Source organism: Galeopterus variegatus, unplaced genomic scaffold, assembly GCF_000696425.1.
Source record: "Galeopterus variegatus unplaced genomic scaffold, G_variegatus-3.0.2 Scaffold785, whole genome shotgun sequence".
NCBI classification, from domain to species: domain Eukaryota; kingdom Metazoa; phylum Chordata; class Mammalia; order Dermoptera; family Cynocephalidae; genus Galeopterus; species Galeopterus variegatus.
This window is the reverse complement of record NW_007726896.1, coordinates 986,857-1,008,918: the sequence shown is the minus strand read 5'-3', so window position 1 is coordinate 1,008,918 and position 22,062 is coordinate 986,857. Positions and strand designations below refer to the sequence as shown.

General features: G+C 36.3%; 1 protein-coding gene across 1 annotated transcript in view; it reads left to right on the top strand.

Annotated features, from left to right (window-relative positions):
• The window catches only part of KBTBD2 (kelch repeat and BTB (POZ) domain containing 2), a 26,184-nt gene extending 5,345 nt beyond the window's left edge, over positions 1–20,839 (top strand). The window contains exons 2-4 of the mRNA XM_008572449.1: positions 9,751–10,264; positions 15,502–15,667; positions 18,120–20,839. Of these exons, the coding sequence (XP_008570671.1) occupies positions 10,095–10,264; positions 15,502–15,667; positions 18,120–19,655 (1,872 nt within the window). The 5' untranslated portion in view covers positions 9,751–10,094 and the 3' untranslated portion in view covers positions 19,656–20,839. The remainder of the gene's footprint in view (positions 1–9,750; positions 10,265–15,501; positions 15,668–18,119) is intronic.
• Positions 20,840–22,062: the final 1,223 nt, after the last annotated feature.

The window sequence follows — 22,062 nt, the reverse complement described above, 5'->3', positions numbered from 1 at the left end:
CGGGGGCGGCCCGGGGCGCCGCTCCCGGGGTGTTTCCGGCCCGGACACTGGGGCGTCGCGGCGGCCGTGGGTCTCGCGGGCGGCGTATTGGCCTGTGCCGGCGCCCGCCTGGCCAAATGTAGCTGTTTCACTTAACGACTCGCGACGAGTTCGCGACACGATGGGCCCAAGGATGGCAGCCCCTTCCTTCTAGATTTTTTTTTTTTGTTGGTACTACTGAAGTAACCAAGAGAGGTTTAGATTAACAGAGGTCTTATTATGGTTTGCTAACGATTTAAAAAGAAAGCAGAAGCTGCCTTTTGAAATGGAAAATTGTATACGTGTTTACTTTTGACTGTGAAATCGTTAACTTATTGAACTCGACCACCTCCCTCTCCTTGTGAATTGAAAAATCGTGGAGTAGAACAATCTCTTTTAGTTTGAGTTAACGCCTTCCCCCCCCCTGGCCTAGCAGTCTAAGATCTCTTTTATAGCTGCCTCAAAGGGAGAGGAATATCCACTCCAAATCTCTAGAATTGTCTGCTACCACTGTGGCCCCTTCAAGTGAAAATAGGAAAATTATTCAAAACCTAACATTAATTTAAAAAGGGTATGTTTGTGTGAACTGTCTTTATTAGCCTCATAAAAATGTAGGGGACAGGACTGGTCACGTGTTGTTTATACATGAATGTATGTCTGGCTCACTGAGTAGTCAGGCATTCAGAAACAAAACCATATGAGCAATGTGCTCTGATACATTTTCTTCCATTCTAGGCAACAAATTAACAGGGTTTACCCACACCTTTCCTCTGAGTTGTGAATTTTTGCTTGAATTTGTGTAGTATGGACTTCAAATATCTTGCACTTGTGAGTGACTTAGTTTAATTAACCTTTGATAAAGACTTTCTTCCTGATGTTTTTTCAGAAAGTCTTTTTTTCTGACCTAAAGTAAACTGAAAAGCCGGTTGGTTGTTTTCCAGTCACAATGATGTGGGATTTTGCTATTCTTTCCATCTGGCTGATAACTGATGTTAAGCTTACTTCTTCACTTTGATCTTTTGTTGGTCTGGTACTTATTAAAGCCCTTTTAGATTGGGGCCTGAAATCCTCAAGAAGTTGTCATCTGTCAGAAACTCTGAAGGACTATGGCATTTATATTGAGCATGCTCTGTCGTTCACACGTTTCCACGTTTTGCTGTTTTCACTACACGCAGTTTTAGAGGAAGAGTTTGTAAGTGCTATAACTCTTCTTTTTGCTTCTGTAAGAAGCATTACCGTAAAATTTGCTAACTTTATTCACAGGACCTGTGAGATAGGGAATAAAGGTATCATAGTACTTAAGTCCACACTCCATAGATTTTCTTTCTCCTAGTTAGTGGAAATGACGAGCTAGTTCATAATACCTAAACGTTGAATGTGTTTGAGGTGCGTGGTAAGTTTCTAGAAACTTGAGTGCAGTCTTGAAAGACAAAAGATGCCTTTTTTCCAAAGATTTTACACATTTATTTAGAAGAGAGTAGGTTTTTTTCCTTGCCCACATTCCTAAGACAAGGGGGACCAGGAAAAAGGATTGGTCCTGCTGTCATAAAATATATGAATAAAAATGTCAAAGTCCTTTATTATATCTCAGTCTTACTGTTTTCAGTTTTGTAGTGTTTGACTAGACCAAGTGATATTTAAATAACTTAGAAGTGACAGGTTTATTCAAGTAATTTTTTAGGTATATGAATATTACTCCTGCCTGGTTCTCTTGCCAGAAATTTGTAGTACCTAGACTGTGGGAAAAAGGAATTCTTGTAGGAGATTTGAAGAAAACAGTCATTTAAGGAGAGATTTTTCTCTTTCTGTACCCCATTCACATACCTCTGGCAAATGGTGACTTGTAGTTTTCATGGTAAGCAGGGGCTTGTAAGAAGTTTACCAGTTTTCTTTTTTTTTTTTTTTTTTAAAGAAATAACTTCAGTAGTCATAATCATTAAATGGCTATGCCCTTTATTACCTCATACATGAGTGTTTGAATATCTGGGACGTATTTTCTTCTATTGTGATTGAAGAAATAAATAATAGACTGGTTAAGAAAATGAAGTCCCTGTGAAAGAGTTTGAGTCAATTTTGCATTAGCCTACCTTTCTTTCCCCAGCTTTCTTTTAATAAGTCACTTTACAGAGCTGAGAGGAAAAAAGTGGTATCCAAAATAAAAGGACATACTACACTCATATAATTATTCTATCACAGGTGGCATCACCTTTACGTTCTTGTTTACTTTTTGAAAACGAGATGACTTATTAACCGTAATATAGTACGGAAGCTTATACATGTGAACCGAATTTACTTAGGGTGCTGAGCATAATTACCCTGATGGAGCCATGTAAACGTTTTGGTATGGTTGGAAAGAGGGAACAGAGAGGAATTAGACCTAAGCTCTGAATTTGATTAGAATAGGGGAAGCTATGCTGAAATTAATCAAACTTGACAAATTTTCAGAAGGTAAGGTGTTTATTTTTTAATTGATGCTCGTCACAACTCCAGAATAGTGTGTAGCAGTTGACAATACAAAGACCAAATAGTCTTTTCCAAATATTATCAACCGTCAGGGTTGTTTTGATAACTAGAAAGCAAACTGTTTCTGGCAGAAATTTTTTATCTTCCCAAAGGAGAAACCTATCTCACTGAAATGAAGAAAGGCTTCTTTTATGACTGGTGCCTTCCTGGCTCTCCTTGAGTTTTTCTGCACTGACATCAGCTTTTTCAAAACTAGTCTTTGTTGAGCTAATTTGTTTCATGATTTGTACCGTCAGAATATTCTCTATATGCAACACAAACATGTATTGAAACATCAAATTGGCACTCCATAAATATGTATAATTACAGTGTGTAAGTTAAAAAAGAAAAAAGTATCCTCTGGTATCTTAGAGCACTTTAATTTAAACTAAATTTCAAATAAATGTCAAATATTTGCAAAAAAAAATTCTCTAAAACCTTTGAATGAATTTCTCTTATCTAAAATACCATTTACAGGGGTCGGCCCCGTGGCGCACTCAGGAGAGTGCGGCGCTGGGAGCGCAGCGACGCTCCCGCCGCGGGTTCAGATCCTATATAGGAATGGCCGGTGCGCTCACTGGCTGAGCGCGGTGCAGGTGACACCACACCAAGGGTTGCGATCCCCTTACCGGTCATGAAAAAAGACAAAAAAAAAAAAAAACCAAAACCATTTACAGGATAAAAAGAGAACTGTGTTTGGATGCTGAGACTTTATAATTGGGGTCTCTAGACATGGTGTAGGAGCGGAGATTCAGGAGTTGAGAAAATGCTACAAGAGCTTCACCAGTGAGTGGATTAATAAAAATTATTGTAAATATTTATATAGTAGTTCTATGCGTCAGGCACTGTTGTAAGTATGAAACTCAGTCCTTGAACAGTTTGTTGAGAAGAGTTCTATTATTCCCATTTTACAGATGAGCAAACTGAGGCACAGTGTAAATAACAAAAGGTCACACCACCAGAAAGTTGCAGAACTGGGCTTTCAGCAAACCAAGTAGTTTGGGTTCATGCTGTTCATTTTTTTTGCAATACTTGACATCTAGAATGCCTTGGATTCTTTCCAACAAAAGTTTCCAATCTTATGTATTGACATTTGTAGCACTGGAAGATGCAGCGCCCCTTAAATTAGTAAAGTACAGTTTAAAATTGCTTCATACATGTGACCTGTAGCCCACTGTCTTTGCTGGAGGTAGAACTCTCTGTCACTGTTTCATCCCTACTGTATAATTTCTTTTTATTTTATTTTTAATTGGCAAATAATAATTGTATGTATTTGTGGGGTACATGATTCAATATATGTATACATTGTGTAATATTAAATCAAACTAATTAACATACATGTCACCTCACCAACTTATTTTTTCTTGTGGTGAGGACATTTAAAGTCTAAAAATTCTTCTTGTCTAACTGAAGCTCTGTACGTAGTATGTAATTTCTGTGCAGACCTTGTTGGCAACTTCTTCCCCATCTTTTTAACCTTCCTTCATTTTTCATCCACAGCTCAGTTGTTGATTAGTGTCATTTTCACTAAGTTTCAAAGTGAAATTAGACACCTATCCCCCATATCTTCCCTCCCCACCAAAAACCAAAACACTGCCATCGACCTCTGAAATCTTGAAAAGTATTTCGATTTATAAAAAATTTTTCAATGTTTCATACCTTTCTCTAAATTTGGTTCCTTTTTAAATATTATTGACTCTGTAGAACACATTCATTATTACAGTCCTCTTTATGAGTATTACAGTAGTATTTGCTTTGTGTAAATTCCTTTGCAGATGTACTTTCAGGCATATTTTAGCTCTTGCAGCCTGAGGACTTAAATACCTTTTTTTATACTGTTATTCTATAGGAAAGTAAAATGAGGAATTCAAGACAACCAACTTAAACTTCTGTAATACAAATTTGAAAGTTGGATTTTTCTACATTTCTGATTTTACGGTGAAATTGAAAAATCAGGTTAGTTCTACAAAGACTTACTTTGTAGTCACGTTGATTAAGGGAGGAATACCTATTGAAATAACTTTCTATAGGAGGTATTTTTAAGTAGAATTGTATATGTTGCTATGGATTGCTGATTGCTGATTGCTTTAGTCCTGACAATCATTTTGTAACAACGTTTATTTTGAGATTTCTGTGTGGTAGAATTCACTCAACAGAACCTTGGAGACTTGGGTATCCTAGAGAAAATGTATTAGAAGGACAATTTTTGTTTTCTTTCTCTCAATCATCTCAATTAATTTATACATCTTCAACTTTTACAGGAAGCCCTTAGATTTAAAAATAAGTATGGCTTTGTCTCCTAATAGTTTGCAGAAAGTCAGTGGGTAGACCAGTAGAGGAAAGGATCTCATCCTGTGTATAGCATTCTAACCTTATTATTTGCTATTCTCTGCCATCAAGCAAATTAATCAAAAACATTGAATTGAACCCAGGACTTACAAAGAAGAGTAAGAATGTGTATACTTTTTATATCAGAGTACATTGCATTTTATTAGATTCTGAATTTTATTATATCATGTTTGCATCACTCCCATTTAATTTTTTTTTTGACTCCCATTTAATTATATTGGCTTTTTCACTGTGGAGTACATTCTAATGATCAGTTTTAAAATATAGGACTTTCCTATTAATCTTGAAGCACCTCCCCTTGCTTCATCTAATGAATCCATGTGTCCACTAAATGTCTTTACACGAAGCATTGTCCTGCACACATCTGTTTTTCACATGTATGTAGATATTGTTGTGGTTGATAAAATAAAAAGTAGTTTAAGTGTTTTTGAGTCTGTAATAGCCTTTTCTCACGGATATTTTTTCCACACATTATTTGGGGGAAGGATGTCTTGTTTTTTGTTTTTTGTTTTTTTTTTTAATCTTTATAAAAGATGCTCAGACTAGATAAAGAAAAAATTTCAGAAGTCCACAGAAATAGCAGGAATTGGGGAAGACAGTTAAGCGGTTGTAGGATTAGGTAAGGGGTGTTAGAATATTTCTTTTTTTTTTTTCAGAAGAAATGAAGTACACTTTATTTCAGATCGACATCTTTACAAAGAGTATTAACTTACAATGAAGGCAACAATGACAGTGTACAACACTAAGCCTAATAATTCATTTAGTGACAGGCCTCTTACATCTCCTCAGACATGAGTAAGTAAATGACAACAAACCTTGTTCAACTATATACTAAAAATTTCATATATTAATAAGTTTGTCAGTTATCTTTAACCATATATATTCAAAACTACACATATCCAGTAGAATATTTCAATTGAAAAGAAAAGTGAAATATATACAAATTAGTTTAAGAATTATATTTAATTTAAACTTTCAAGAATTTAAGGTTTGAGCTTTTCCTTGTTTTTGTGATTTGAAGGGAAAACATTCTAGCAAAAACAACTGGAGGTATGTATTTTAGTCACTGACTTAACATTTCAAGAAGCAGTTTAAAGCAAAGATTGGTACATGGGCTATAGCATGTTTTTGTAAATAAAGTTTTATTGAAATAGTCATGTCCATTCTTTTACATATTATCTTTGACTGCTTTCATACTGCAGCAACAGGATTAAGTCTTTGGGACTTTAAGGCTTCCAAAGCCAAAATATTTTGTTGTTGTGATGAGAAGGAAGAGTAGTATAGCTTTTGAAAGATTATTTCTTAAAATTAGGTAATCATTGTATACGTTAATAAAATTCAGAAGTTTAAATAGGTCTTCAGTAAGTTTTTCCTTCCTCCTCATTGTGAACCACTGTTAGCAGTGGGGCCTCGTGCCAACTGCCTTTGCTGATTTTACTTGTGCTACAATCTTTCCTGTGGTAAAGAGTGCACTGATGTCTCTATCAAAAGTTTGGAAATGAACGATCAAGACAGCTAGATTTCAAGAAAAATGTTTCTTATACCCAGCTTGCTTCTCTCATTTGCCTGCCTCTTTTGGCTTTTGAGTTTGTCTAGAATAACTTGTTTTAAAAACCACCATGTTTTTAAATGACAGCTATGGTTTTTGGCTGTAGTTTGTTGTAAGAGTAAATGCACTTGGTGTTTTGGAGCTCTAGTGGTTGGCAACTCTCCATCTGAGTACTTAAAGTGCAATGAATGGCACTTAATGAATACTCAATAAACATTTGTTGAATTAAGTTTTAAGTAGCCATTAATTTAAAACAGAAAGTTAAGTAAGTAGTTTCCTTCCTTCTGTTTTTGTTTGTTAATTTTCTTTTTGCAGCTGGCTGGTAAGGGGTCCAGACCCTTCACCTTGGTTTTGCCAGCACCCATCCTGTCCTAAGTAAATTAACTAGCCAGCCCCAGTAAACAGTTTCCTTGATATCAGAGAATTATTCAGTCTGAGGATGCTAGCTTCTCCAGATGACATGATGTGTGGCTTTTTGAAGCTAATTACAGAATGATAATACAAAATAATATTGAAAAGAGAAAATTTATAAATGTTTCAGATCACTTGGTGATTAAGTGATATAGTACAGACTTCGTGAAATGCTTCAGAGTATTTAGCTTGTCGACTTCAAGATTTGTTCTTAGGAGAGAAGGAATCTTGTAATAGAAAATGTTCATGTTATGGGCATTTGAAAGTTGTTGGTTGATTATCCTAAACTTTGCAACTTTTCACATTTTTAGTTAATATATTTTGAAGTCTATGTTCCCAGAGAGGTGAGATCCTTAGTTTTATTTTTAATGGTATTACATACAGATCTGTTTAAGTTATTAAACTTTTACTTAGTATGATACTACCTGAATGACTTATTTTTCTGTTTTAAGGTAATTTTTATTTAGGATATTTCTCCAGGGAGAAAATGTATACTGGATTACAAAAGAAGGGTGGGAAATAGGGGGTTCTAACAAAGCAGTGTTAATTAATATTACATTAAGTTGGCTTACTATGTAATTTTCTAAAGCAGACTTCAGTTTTAATACAGTTTCATGTATATAAAAAAAAAATCTATCAAAACCGAGACATAACAAATTAAATGAGACCCGAAGAATATCACTGGAAAAAATCAGATCATATCATTATAAGGTTGGTGAAGTGACCAGAGAGAGCCTGGTCAGCTAGGCTGCAAGCAGTTCTGGCATCTAGCAGCATGATGTAAATCCATCTTGGCCCTGGCTAACAGTTGCTGTCAACTCGTTTAAACCAGGATGGGGATAATTAGGGGTCCTGCAGCTTGGGTTAGGACTTTCAGTTTATTAATGCATACATTAATAATTGTTTTAATTATTTAATAATTAACGATATATTTCCAGAAGTAGAATTGATATATTAGAAGGTAGTAAGTAAGCATTTATAGTGCCAAATGATGTCTTCTGTAATACCTTACTTGCAATTCTGAAATTCAAAAAGCTCTCAAAAATCAAGTTAAAAAAAAACAAACCTTTTGCCAGCAAAACCTGACCTGAAGTAACATGAGCCTGTATATAATCTTTGTTTTTCACATTATTCATAGTTCCCTTAGTAAAGATAATATGTTTGATTATGAAGTGCTGTCCCAGACTCTTGAGAGAGTTTTGTAATATACGATACGTGTACCATATTTCCTCTATAAAATCTGAAAAAATCTAAATTCCAGAACATGTCTCGTCTCAGGAGTTTTGAATAAAGGACTGTGGGTATGTCTCGACTTACGCTCTTTGTAAGAATGCTCATTTTCCCACACCCTCACTAACACTGGGCCTTGCTGCATTATTAATATGTGGAAAAAGCCAGTGATTTTAGGTATTATTAGCCTTAGAGGTTGTAGTAGAACTTAGATTTATAGTATAACATTCAGTTCTGGAAGAGCAAAGTCATTACCTTAAATGACCCAAAGTCTCGCTGTGCCTTTGCACCTGTTTTAGCTACTTCCATAGTTAATTTGGCTGGAAACTTGACAGTCTGTATCAAGTTAGCAGGTCGTGTAATAGTATAGTTTGGCAGGAAGTACAGTCTGATCTCTTTGACATAATGGATGATATTTTGTGGGGAAAAATATTAGTGGTTCCAGTGATGTTTATAGGCCATGTTTATAGGGTTTGTGTCAAAACCACTTGACTTTCTGATTATGGGAACTAAGGGTCATCTAATAAGAAAACAGGTGGTAGTTTTTACAGGTAATGTATTAGTAGCATTGTAGTTGGATTTTCCCTCTTTTTCTGATTTCTAAATCCTTTGCCATATGTTGTAAATACTGAGTTCCGAGTAACAGGTAGACTTTAATTCAGCTGAAATTTTTTTTTGATGAATAGTACGCAGTATGACTAAAACCTATGTTTTTTTTCTTTGAAATAAGCCAGTCTTCCTAATTTGAAATGCCATGTTTATCTTTATCATATCTAATTTCTCACATATACTTGGGTTTATTGTAGGTTTGTGATACATTTTAATATTTGATAAGAGTCTTGAAAAACTTGCCCTTCCTCCCCCTCAAATGTCTTGGCAACTTTTGTGCATTCTTCCAGATAAATCCCCTGCAAACAGGATTTAAATTGGATTTGTATTAAACTTCCATATTAATTTCTAGAACATTTACATTTGTGTAATGTGGAGTTTTCAGTGTAGTAACACATCTCTATTAAATCATGTTTTATGGTTTTTTCAATAAAATGTGTGCCCTTATTCATAAAGATTTCTAAGAAGGAACCACTCCACAAAGAGAGAAGTTACATGTACTTCTCTTACAGGATCGAACTGCAGATTTAAAAATATACAATTTATAGTTTGGAAGTAAACAGTATGTATCTGTTTACCATATAGTTTAAGTAATTAAAAAAAATTTTTTTTGGCATCTGGCTGGTTAAGTAATTTAAGTTAAATATGAAGCCTTTGTGAATATATTTAAAATATCCAAAGAATGAGAATCTCCATGTGAAAGGTTTTTTGTTTTGTTTTTTGTTAAATTATGGTCATGTATTGCAGCTAAACAAATAACTAGGAGATCTGGCTTTGGCAATTTAAATTCTTAATTTTTAAATGTATGCTTATTCATGTGTTCCTTAATTTCTGGGTGTTTATATTTTGTATAGAAGGCAAAAAGTTAACTTAAAACTACAAATGTTAATTTGCTTCAGTCTTTTTTTAACTTTAAATGTAGATTTTTTAAATGTTCACTCTTCTCATGTTTCATTTTTATGGTAATGTCTAAAGTTGAACCTCAAATAAATATAATTTATATTTAATACTGCCATTTTAAACATTGTATTCTAAAAATGTACTGGCCTAGGTACTCACAACTGAACTTTTTTCCTTTTTAGTTACTCCACAGGATCTACTGAACATGAGATGTTGCCACAAAATCTACCTCGTGTATTTTCCTCTTTCACTCGTGACTGCACAATTGCACATTTGAGCAGGATGTGTTGAAAAACTGCAGACTGTTGAAAAACTCTGAAGAATCTAATTAACACAGGATGACCTAGGAGTGATTCTAAGCCTATAACAAGATATTATTCATAAGTGAATGTGTCAGTCTTTGTTCTGAATGCTACAGATAATAGCAAGTAGAGTTTCTCCTTTGTTTCTGAAGCATTCACTTGACCTTCCATCAGTAAGACGGACTTTTCTTATCTCTTCTGGGAGATATTAATGGAATATAGTCATGTCCACTCAAGACGTGAGGCAGATCAATACTGAATATGCTGTGTCCTTGTTGGAACAGTTAAAACTATTTTATGAACAGCAGCTGTTTACTGACATAGTGTTAATTGTTGAGGGCACTGAATTCCCTTGTCATAAGATGGTTCTTGCAACATGTAGCTCTTATTTCAGGTAAGTACCTTAATCTTGATTAGTTTGTAATTGTAAATGCAGAATGTTTACTTATTTTGATGTTTTAATAGGAATTCTTTTAAGCATTACTTAAATTTTTAAAAATTAGATCTCTTAAGGTTTTGCTTAAGTTTTCTATTCAGATGATGTAGTACTTGCCAAATCATTTCCTTGCCATGTATAAGTAAGGGACAGATGAAAGAAGTTTTTACAAAGGTTTAAATACAAGAAACTTGTTAAAATTAACTCAGGTAAAGTTTAATATCAGGGAGGCAGAAGGATTCAGAGTACTATTTTTCCATCGAAGGAGAAAGAAAAATAAATGGGGATAATTTACTCTTGACACTTAAAATACCGCATTTAGAAAACAGTAGTCCTTGTTTATAAACTGAGGAGTTGTAATAGGCTCAATAATTTTTAGAGGATAATTGGTGCTGCTTAGACATGTTAAGGCTTTTATTTTCTTTGCAAAAATGTATTTCTTTTTCTCACTATTGGTTGCTATTATTATTTGTGATATCCTTTTAGCCTTACCAGACTTCTTGCAAGATTTAAATATTTAATAGTTAATAACATTGTTGGTGTTCTCAGTGTCTCAGAATTTACAAGTTGATTTTGTTATTTATTGTTTGCTGATTAAAAATAAATATCTTTACATTTTTATGATCTTTTGCATCATTACTGTAAATTTCATGAGAAGAATAGGAGCTAAGGGATAGAAATTATTTGTTCTCTGCCCTTAGGTTGATCTTTTGCTTAACATTTGAAAGGGACGGAGTGAATAAAGATGAATTATATGTGGACCAGTATGTTCCTACTATAAATATTAGAAATGAGTTATTTTCTGCTGTTTAGTAGTGTTAGCTATAAGCTTTCAGGGCTAACTTACATGAAGGTATAGAAAATTCACATTCCTCAGTGTAACACATCCTGTGATGATTACAGAAGCTAAGGCCCAAATGCCAAGTTAGGCTGTGGGTTTTTTTTTTTTTTTAAAATGACCGGTAAGGGGATCTCAACCCTTGGCTTGGTGTTGTCAGCACCACGCTCACCCAGTGAGCTGACTGGCCATCCCTATATGGGATCCGAACCCATGGCCTTGGTGTTATCAGCACCGCACTCTACCTAGTGAGCCACGGGCCGGCCCAAGCTGTGGGTTTTTCATGCAATTTCAGACACTGATTTTCTTGTGTTAGAAAGCTTATCCTATTTGCAAACAGTGGTTCTAAAACCTAGTTGATCATCACAATCCTCTTGTGTACTTTTACAAATGGAGATTATTCTTGGATTTCAAACCCAGAAATTCTGATTCAGTGGCTCTGGGTTATGGAATCAGAATCTATACATTTAAAAGCTTCCCAAGTGATTGTGATACCAGTTTTCTTTTTTTCTTCTTCAAATCTATTGTCTTAGCGAGTGGTGTTAGAAATTCAAGGTTATAGGTTTAGTAAATACCTGAGCTCATTAGTTCTCCCTTTTAATGGCCATTAATTACAAATTGATTATCCATTATTAGAGAGAGCTTCATGCCTTAGTTGTGGATTTCCAGGTTGACATGAATAATTCTAGAGTAGAATCTTCTTCATTGGTAACCTTAGCAGTCATCTGGTCTAACTTTGAAACCTGTGTAGAAATTCTGTCATAATATTTTCTGTATTGTCATCATCTTTACCAGAAAGTAACACATAGGTTTATTTAGAAGTCTTCCTTCTTTTTATTCCTTATTATTTGTAATTGTATAGATAACATTATTTTTTAAATTCTCTAAATGAGGTTATTATTTATTTTACCTGTTTGGGTTGAAACTGGTTTTCCTGAAGACCGGGAAACTTGAAAATTTCATTAATATTACAGTCTTAAAGACAACACAGTCCTTTCAAGGCTGCCATTATTTCCTTATCACTATTCCTTGTTTAGCTTCCTTGGTCTTCTAAGAGAATATGTTCTGCCTAAAGCAAATCATATATTTATATTTATTAAATAAGTAGAAAGAATAGTTCAGTATGTACTTATGGTTAACACCCATCATTAAAATCTTGTGTCTGGGCCACTTTCATACACACACACACACACACACACACACACACACACACACACACAACAAACAAACCTGTATCTTAATTTTTTTCTTCCAAAATATAGCTTTTCTCTGGACTGAGTAGATTCTCCCCACAATAATAATTTGATCTTTTCCCAAGTGTGTTCTTAAACTGGATTGTTTTCAGGTTTGTAGATTTCAAGGTCTTACATATAATGCTATTACAGATATTTACTATTAGAAACTTTGCCTTTTGAACTAGATACCTTCTTTGTAGTTTGAGTTACCAGTTCCATCTCACCAAGAATCAATAGATACTTCTGAATAGTAGATTCTATTTCTTGGTAACATTTACTGTTCATTTTAGATGCCGAATGAGAGAATTACTTGAGAATTAGTCAGCACTTCTTCTACTATGATACTTCAGCCTGTTACATTATTATATAATTCAATATTTGCTCTTTCTTAAAAATGTCAGTTTAGAACTTTCATGATCAGATTGGCAAGGCGAATCTTTGGTCTTTAGGAAGCACAGTTCCTTTACCAGAAGTCTGTCATTCTGATGTCATAAACCATAGTGTAGAATAACCAGTCTCAATGTCATCTGTATAGTTAGCTATTCCCTTTGCCTTATTCCCTTTTCCAAAGTCACTAACCTTCTACCAGAATAAATGTAAAAGCCCCTTGATCCTTAAACGCTTCAGTTTTACTCAGAGCTCTTATAGTTCTTTTTCAGGTTTCTTGTGATTATCTCTCATTTTTTCATGTCAGACAGTTGAAGCTGGTGGCAATAAGTGTTTTTAAAGAGATCCTTGTCATTTCTTGGGTATGTTTTTCAAGAAAACTTTGCTCCATCAGGTTTATTTGTGGCACTCCTGTATCCTTCAGTAGGAAGTCACCAGCACTCTGATTGACATTGTGCCAATTCCCTGCTTCCCTGGAATCTGGCTGCTGTCCTTACTGCTTATCCTGAGCTAGACTGGAAGTCACTTTTGACTGCCCAGTTGCTTTTGAAGTGTTTATTTCCCTTGACTACACAGTTTTTGACACGCACCTCTTTTGTCCTGAGTAGCATTGTGCTGGTCTGGTTGTTCATATTTCTCTGATGAATCTTTTTCAACCATCTGATATTCTTTTTTATTTTTTGTCCTAATTGAGCTCTACCTCAGGTTGGTGATTGGGATTCTTGGGTGGGTTTTTTTTTTTTTTACATAGTTTTTTAGTCTCCTTCACATAACTCATTTGTCTTTAACTCATGACACTTTATAGATGAGTCATGGCCCACTGGATTAATGCCTGGCCTTCAAATTTCCACTGATATTAAGTATTTAACTGATTATTGTATTATTTCTATTTGACTCAACTGCCTGTACCTCAAATCAAATATATTCAGAATTTAACTCATCTTTTTCCTAGGATTAACTTTCCTCCTTGGCTTTATTGTTTTCTCTCAATAGTTAACAATATTTTTTCAGGCACTTCCTTGAAAATAAACAGGTAGCTTTTACTCTTTCCTGTCTACTTCCTACTCTGTCCTATTCCTTATGTTCAGAAAATCACGGGCCGGCCTGGTGGCGCACTGGATGGTGCGCCGCTTGGGAAGCGCGGCGGCGCTCCCGACCGAGGGTTCGGATCCCGCATACGGACCGGTTCCCGCTCACTGGCTGAGCGAGGCGTGGGAGCAACGCCGAGGGTTGCGATCCCGTTGCCGGTCCCCGGTCCGGTACGGGGGCAACACTGAGGGTTGCGGTCCGTTGCCAGACATGGAAAAAGACAAAAGACAAAAAAAAAAAAAAAAAAAAATCACTAGATCTTGTTGGCTCTTTGTAATAGTTTTTATTTTCATTTCTGCCACCCCAGGTCAGGTTCTTCTTACCTCTCATCTAGATTATTGTTGTAGCCTTACAACCAATTTTCCTGTCTCCAGCCTTTAGCTCTTGAGGTTGACCTGTCACAGTATTCATGCTATAGTACATTTTATCATGCTAAATCCAGGCTACAAGGAAAAGCTCAGACTCCTTTGTCTCATTGTCAAGGCACTCTGTGGTCTGACTGCCACTCATCTTTCCAAGTCATTTTCCAGTGTCCTTCATGAGCCCCTTGTATCAGCTATGCCCCTTAAACAAATGGTTCTTTTGTTCTACCCTATTTTACCTATTTTGAATGCCTTCCTTACTCATCTCCTTGTCCTTGAAGGACCCAGGCTAGTAAGTATAGTGATAACTGCTCTTGATTGCTACATGCAAGGGCTTTTCTCTCCTACGCTTGCAGTAATATGCGTCTCTCACCTGTATATATGGGCATTTTACTTTGTATTCTCCACAATACCAGATACCTTTCTAGCATAGTTTCATGTATATAATAGATTTTGGGGAAACCGTTCTGCACATTTTTAGGAAATTGAGTAAATGAATTTTTTAAACAGCTTTGAGAGATAATTTACACACCATAAAATCCATCCTTTTTTTTTTTTCTGTCTTTTTCGTGACCGGCAAGGGGATCACAACCCTTGGTGTGGTGTCGTCCGCACTGCACTCAGCCAGTGAGCGCACTGGCCAGTCCCATATAGGATCCGAACCCATGGTGGGAGCGTCGCTGTGCTCCCAGCCTTGCACTCTCCTGAGTGTGCCACGGGGCCGGCCCAAATCCATCCATTTTTAAGTGTACAATGAAATGAATTTTAGTATATTGACTGAGTTATACAACCATTTCCACAGTCTAATTTAGAGCATTTCAATCACCGTGTGCCATTTATAGTCATTCCCCATTTTTACCCACAGCTCTAGGGAACTACTGTTCTACCTTCTGTCTCTTTATATGTTTACCTTTTTTGGGCATTTCATATAAATGAACTCATAAATATGTGGTCTTTTATGTATGGCTTCTTCCACCAAGCATGTTTTTAAGGTTCATTTATGTTACAGTATATATCAATACTTCCTTTTTATTGCTGAATAGTATTCCATTGTATGAATATGAGGAGTAAATGGAATTTTGGTGTTTTCAGTCAGAATGGCATAGTGGAATAGTCTGGTATATCTTTGGCACTGGATTATAACCTTTTCTGTTGTCTACCTCAAAAGTCTTTCCTGTAAGTAAATATCCTAAAAAAACATCCCGTGTTGTCTAGTTTTTCTTTTTAGCTCTACTTTTGTTTTACACTAAACCCTTAAGCTTTGTTTCCCCCTCTCTACTGTAGGGCCATGTTCATGAGTGGACTGAGTGAAAGCAAACAGACACACGTACACCTGAGGAATGTGGATGCTGCCACCTTACAGATAATAATAACTTATGCATACACGGGTAACTTGGTAATAAATGACAGCACTGTAGAACAGCTTTATGAAACAGCTTGCTTCCTACAGGTAAGCAGTTTTTTTCCTCAATTATATACATGAATTTTGGTTTATTTTGTCAAGAAACATTGTTTCACCAGTGATATATCTATGTAATATTTTTTATTGCAGATTTTATTTATTTATTTATTTAAAGATGACTGGTAAGGGGATCTCAACCCTTGGCTTGGTGTTGTCAGCACCACACTCAGCCAGTGAGCCAACCGGCCATCCCTATGTAGGATCCGAACCCATGGCCTTGGTGTTATCAGCACCACACTCTCCCGAGTGAGCCACGGGGCGGCCCTTGATGCAGATTTTAGAAGATAAAAGTTTTCTTCTTTTTATAAAATGTTCAAGGTAAAAACAGAATAGGATTTGATCAGCCAATAAGTTAGTTAGTGTTATGATGGGAATTTAACTTAGTTAATTAAAAAGGTAAAAATTTCATACTGTTTTCATGTTCTGCCTAATATACCTGAAAACTTAGATTTCAAGTAAAAGGAATTTTTGATAGTATTTATTGAGTTTAAGTGCTTCAATTTTTTTGTGCTTCAAGCTTACATATACTAATTTTTGATGGTGTTACTTTTCACAAAAAAATTTAAGATTCTTTGAAAATTGTCAGACTTATTTATAATGGTTATGTGATCGTATTGAGTTATTAAGAAGTATTTAAACAAAAATCAAAAAGTGATGACCTATATATTTATGTATGATTGGATTTAGTTTTTTCTTTTTCTTTTTTTTTGCCTCTGGCCAGTAAGGGGATCCAAACCCTTGACTTTGGTGTAATAACACCATGCTCTAACCAACTGAGCTAACTGGCAAGCCTGGTATATTTATGTATGGTACACAAAATTTACTCTTTTCCCCCCCTCATATTCCCTTTTTACATTTTAAGAGGAATGTAAGAGTATTTTCCTCATTCTTTTCCCTGTTTTGGAATAACGCTTTGTATTTCAGAAGCAAAGTTTCTCCAGAGGGAGAACCTTTAGACCAAAGGTTAAATTAAAGGAGCACAGTTCATGGTACCTCATTAGGTACTTCATAAATGTGTGGTGAATGAATTTGAATGACACTGGTAGAATGTCAATACCAGAGTGTAACTCTGGGAACCAGAACTCATTTCATGCCTATGTCTTCCTTTTTACTTTTGCACTCTTATTGTCTATAAAATTATGCAGTGTCCTACTATACCTACAATTTTGAGGAAACAGGCTATGGTAGCTTCCTGATGCTTTAGAATCAAAGCCGTTCACATCTTAAATTCAAACTTGAAAGGGAGAAATGCTTATTGTAAACGCTGTCTATAGCTTGCAAGTTTTCATTACTTTAAAAGCCAGGAAATAAAAGCAGGCATTTTTCATAGTTGCTAAGAAATGGAAGAATTTTAAGAAATTTGGATTCCGGAAACACTTCAATACTGTAAATATTCACAGTTTTTTATAAGTTTATTCTGCCATATTAATGACAGCTATATGCATAAGCTTACCCAATTGCAAAACAGGACTCTGCCTCTTGGACTGGGTTACCCTGGCAAGCCTTAGATGGGGCATTCTGTGACTTACCAACATAACTTTCACTGTTAACCACAGGAAGTGATAATATTTTTATGTGCCAGATACTGCATTTATGCTTTACAGTAATCATTTGAGGTAGACAACTAATATTTCCCAGTTTTATACAAGAGAAAACTGAGGCATAGAGAGGTAAAGCTATTGCTTAATATTATACAGGTACTAACCGGCCAATTTAAGTTTTTAATACAAGCAGCTTGACTCCACTGTAAGTGCTTCTAGTTAACCACTATGGTGCTGAATACGAATAGTAGGTAGCATTTCTGATTCAACTGAGATCTAACTTTCCTTCAAAAGAAAAAAAAATCTAGGAAATATAGAGTGTTTAAGATGGGTCATTTAAATATAGGTAACTTGTAACTGCACATAAATGTATTTATTGTGCCTTTGATTTATCTTGCCCCTTTAGGTAAGAATAGCAGATAACTACTCTTACTCATTGTGCATGGTTTTCTGGTTTTATGTGACTATCTTGTCTAAATTGAGAAAACCAGAATTCAGCTACTCAACAGTGATCATTTCCTATACTATAATTTACTTACATTGTTTTCATATGGTTCTCTCAATTATATATTTTTTAAAGCCTAGAAAAGTATAACATACATGAACTTTCTTACCTATCCCTTAAGGCTATTCAGTTTTTAAGTGCCAATATAATGTTGTACTACTGGTTCCTAAATAGGACAGTTTAAGTAGGCCACTAAGCAGGAAAAAGAAATGCAGAACTATGCATAGTGTTGTAAGTTTACCATTACTGGAAAACCTTATCTCTTAGCTCAAACATATGTATCTGAAAATAAAAATTGTAGTATGGAGATCTGATTAATATACCTATAGCTTTCATAAAAATAAAATTGTCTGTCCTGTCCTTATTAGCCTTTTATTCCCCCTTCTCATTTTAGGTAGAAGATGTGTTGCAACGTTGTCGAGAATATTTAATTAAAAAAATAAATGCAGAGAATTGTGTGCGATTGTTAAGTTTTGCTGATCTCTTCAGTTGTGAGGAATTAAAACAAAGTGCAAAAAGAATGGTGGAGCACAAGTTCACTGCTGTGTATCACCAGGAAGCTTTCATGCAGCTATCACATGACCTACTGATAGACATTCTCAGTAGTGACAATTTAAATGTAGAAAAGGAAGAAACCGTTCGAGAAGCTGCTATGCTGTGGCTGGAGTACAACACAGAATCACGATCCCAGTATTTGTCTTCAGTTCTTAGCCAAATCAGAATTGATGCACTTTCAGAAGTAACACAGAGAGCCTGGTTTCAAGGTCTGCCACCCAATGATAAGTCTGTAGTGGTTCAAGGTCTGTATAAATCCATGCCCAAGTTTTTTAAACCAAGACTTGGGATGACTAAAGAGGAGATGATGATTTTTATTGAAGCATCTTCAGAAAGTCCTTGTAGTCTTTACTCTTCTGTCTGTTACAGTCCCCAGGCAGAAAAAGTTTACAAGCTTTGCAGCCCACCAGCTGACTTGCATAAGGTTGGGACCGTTGTAACTCCTGATAATGACATCTATATAGCAGGGGGTCAAGTTCCTCTGAAAAATACAAAAACAAATCACAGTAAAACAAGCAAACTTCAGACTGCCTTCAGAACTGTGAATTGCTTTTATTGGTTTGATGCACAGCAAAATACCTGGTTTCCAAAGACCCCAATGCTTTTTGTACGTATAAAGCCGTCTTTGGTTTGCTGTGAAGGCTATATCTATGCAATTGGAGGAGATAATGTAAGTGGAGAACTTAATCGAAGGACCGTAGAAAGATATGACACTGAGAAGGATGAGTGGACAATGGTAAGCCCTTTGCCTTGTGCTTGGCAGTGGAGTGCAGCAGTTGTGGTTCATGACTGCATTTATGTGATGACACTGAACCTCATGTACTGTTACTTTCCAAGGTCTGATTCATGGGTAGAAATGGCCATGAGACAGACTAGCAGGTCCTTTGCTTCAGCTGCAGCTTTTGGTGATAAAATTTTCTATATTGGAGGGTTGCATATTGCTACCAATTCTGGCATAAGACTCCCCTCTGGAAGTCTAGATGGGTCTTCAGTAACTGTGGAAATTTATGATGTGAATAAAAATGAGTGGAAAATGGCAGCCAACATCCCTGCCAAGAGGTACTCTGACCCCTGTGTAAGAGCTGTTGTGATCTCAAATTCTCTGTGTGTGTTTATGCGAGAAACCCACTTAAATGAGAGAGCTAAATACGTCACCTACCAGTATGATCTGGAACTTGACAGGTGGTCTCTGCGGCAACATATATCTGAACGTGTACTATGGGACTTAGGGAGAGATTTTCGATGCGCTGTGGGGAAACTTTATCCATCCTGCCTTGAAGAATCTCCATGGAAACCACCAACTTATCTTTTTTCACCGGATGGGACAGAGGAGTTTGAACTGGATGGAGAAATGGTTGCACTACCATCTGTATAGTGGGGGCGTTAAGGAGTGTACGCCTGATTTATGTGCTGTGTCATTTTCTTTGCTAAACAAGAGAGGCTATGAAAAGACTAAATATGAGTACATAAAAGTCTATCTTTGATAAATTTTATTTTTGTGCCCTACTTATTTGCATCAGTATAATATATATCAGTGAGTCTTACAGAAAGATATGCTTCCATAATATGAAATAGATTATTCAATAATTGAGAAGCTTTTATGTGTATCAAGAGAACATAAGAATTTGGATTATCTAACATTGTTAGCCCTGTGTATGTACAGTTCAAAAAGTTCACTTATAAAAGTAGTTTCCTGTTCCTAGTGTGTTTATCACAAGTTGTGCTGAGGTTATTTTAGTATGTGTATTTCATTCCTGTGCTTCTGTTCTGAAGTCCTGGAATATAGTTTTTTTCAGTGTAATTGATTCACCTGCACTTAACACTAATGTCTGTGTTGGTATAGAAGTGTCTAAATCCTATACTATAGTTGAGGAAGATCTTCCATAATTTTTTGGTATTACACAGGGAAAGCTATGACTGCAGGATCAGTCTAACTATACTATTAGGTGCATGTATTCTTTTTCACTAACTTATACTTGTCTATCTAGAATACAGGTCTTCCAATCAACTGGTCATTTACCAGGTGTGGACTTACGTTGCTGGGCTTGCAATAAGAATTGCTAGCCCCTCATTGTGCGGGTCTGCGTGGAGCTTTAATCAGTAAATGCCTCCACTTTCTGTATTACATTAACATTGGCTCATGCATATAACTACCTGCTGCTGATGTAGTTCTCCATCTTAAAGATTTAGAGTGGGTTAACCAGGTCATTACATCTTAATTTAATAACAAGCATTACTGTAGAGTGATTGTGTATAGGTATGTTAGCTGTCAGGATGTTTTTTTTTTTTTTTAAACTGGTTGTGTGTGTGTTGTGGGGGTAGGATTAGGAAGGTGAACTGTTCAGGAATTCTCTGCACTAGCTGTGCAGAAGAGCAGATAATTAGGGCTGCTCTGGCATTAATCCCAGGAACCACTAGCAGTAGTGGGGCGCCACCAATCTAACATGAGCACAGGTGCTTCGTGACAAACATTACTAGCATGTTCAACTGCATAATGTTCTGGCACTGTATTTTGAATGACATTAATTTATTAAATAAATTGTATATATTCAAAATCTGTTTTTCTTTTGTGATGAAAATGGTCTGTCTTTTAGCTTTGGTTTTACTGGGTCAGCTTAGCTAGTTATAAGTATGTATATTGAGTTCTCTATAAGATTTCCTTGTGCCTTTTTTTTTTTTTTGTCTTTTTTCGTGACCGGCAACGGATCGCAACCCTCAGTGTCGCGCCCGCACCGGACCGGGACCGGCAACGGGATCGCAACCCTCGGCGCTGCCCCCGCACCTCGCTCAGCCAGTGAGCGGCCGGTCTGTATGTGGGATCCGAACCCTCAGCGGGAGCGCCTCCGCGCTTCCCAAGCGGCGCACTGTAGCAGTGCACCACCGGGCCAGCCCCCTTGTGCCTTTTAACCCTGCTGGCATATTAGAATCATTTGGGGTTGTACTTTAAAAGCTAAAGAGGATTTGATTGTAGATTACCAGTCTTCCTAGAGCACATCATTAGTCTTGTTTAGACTTTAACTGCCTCTCCACTGCCTACTGAATGAAGTCCAGATTCCTCAGCACATTTAAAGCTCTCTATTATTTGGCTTAAAATTACCATTGCAGACTTCTTTTTTTATTTTCCCATAAACCTAACTTCTGATCGTTCTTTTGCTATACTTTTTTATGCTACTCACACAGGATGGTTTTCATCCTAACTCTGCCTATGACTGTCTTTCTGTATTATTCAAGATCTATTTAAGGCATTTTAAAAATGAATATTTCCCTGATAACCACCTCTTACCATATGATAAAATGAATCCCTTCTCACATCCTTAGTACCTTCTATCTTGATCTTGTCAATTGTACCCGTTATTCTATTGAGTAGTCTTATAGGTCGGTGCTTTTCTATAAAATGGTCTGTGTTTTTAATGGAGGGGATTTTCCTATTTACAGCTGCATCCCCCTATAGTGTGGCACAGTATACTATATAATTGGTAATAAAAATTTTGAATGAAAGCAGATAAGTACAGAGGACCTTGGGAAGTTTGAAAGAGTCAAACCCAATATACCACATTATTATTTTTTTTTTTTTTTGTCTTTTGTCTTTTTGTTCCGTGTCCGGCAACGGATCGCAACCCTCAGTGTTGCCCCCGTACCGGACCAGGGACCGGCAACGGGATTGCAAACCTCGGTGTTGCTCCCACGCCTCGCTCAGCCAGTGAGCGGGAGCCGGTCTGTATGTGGGATCCGAACCCTCGGGCGGGAGCGCCGCCGCGCTTCCCAAGCGGCGCACCATCCAG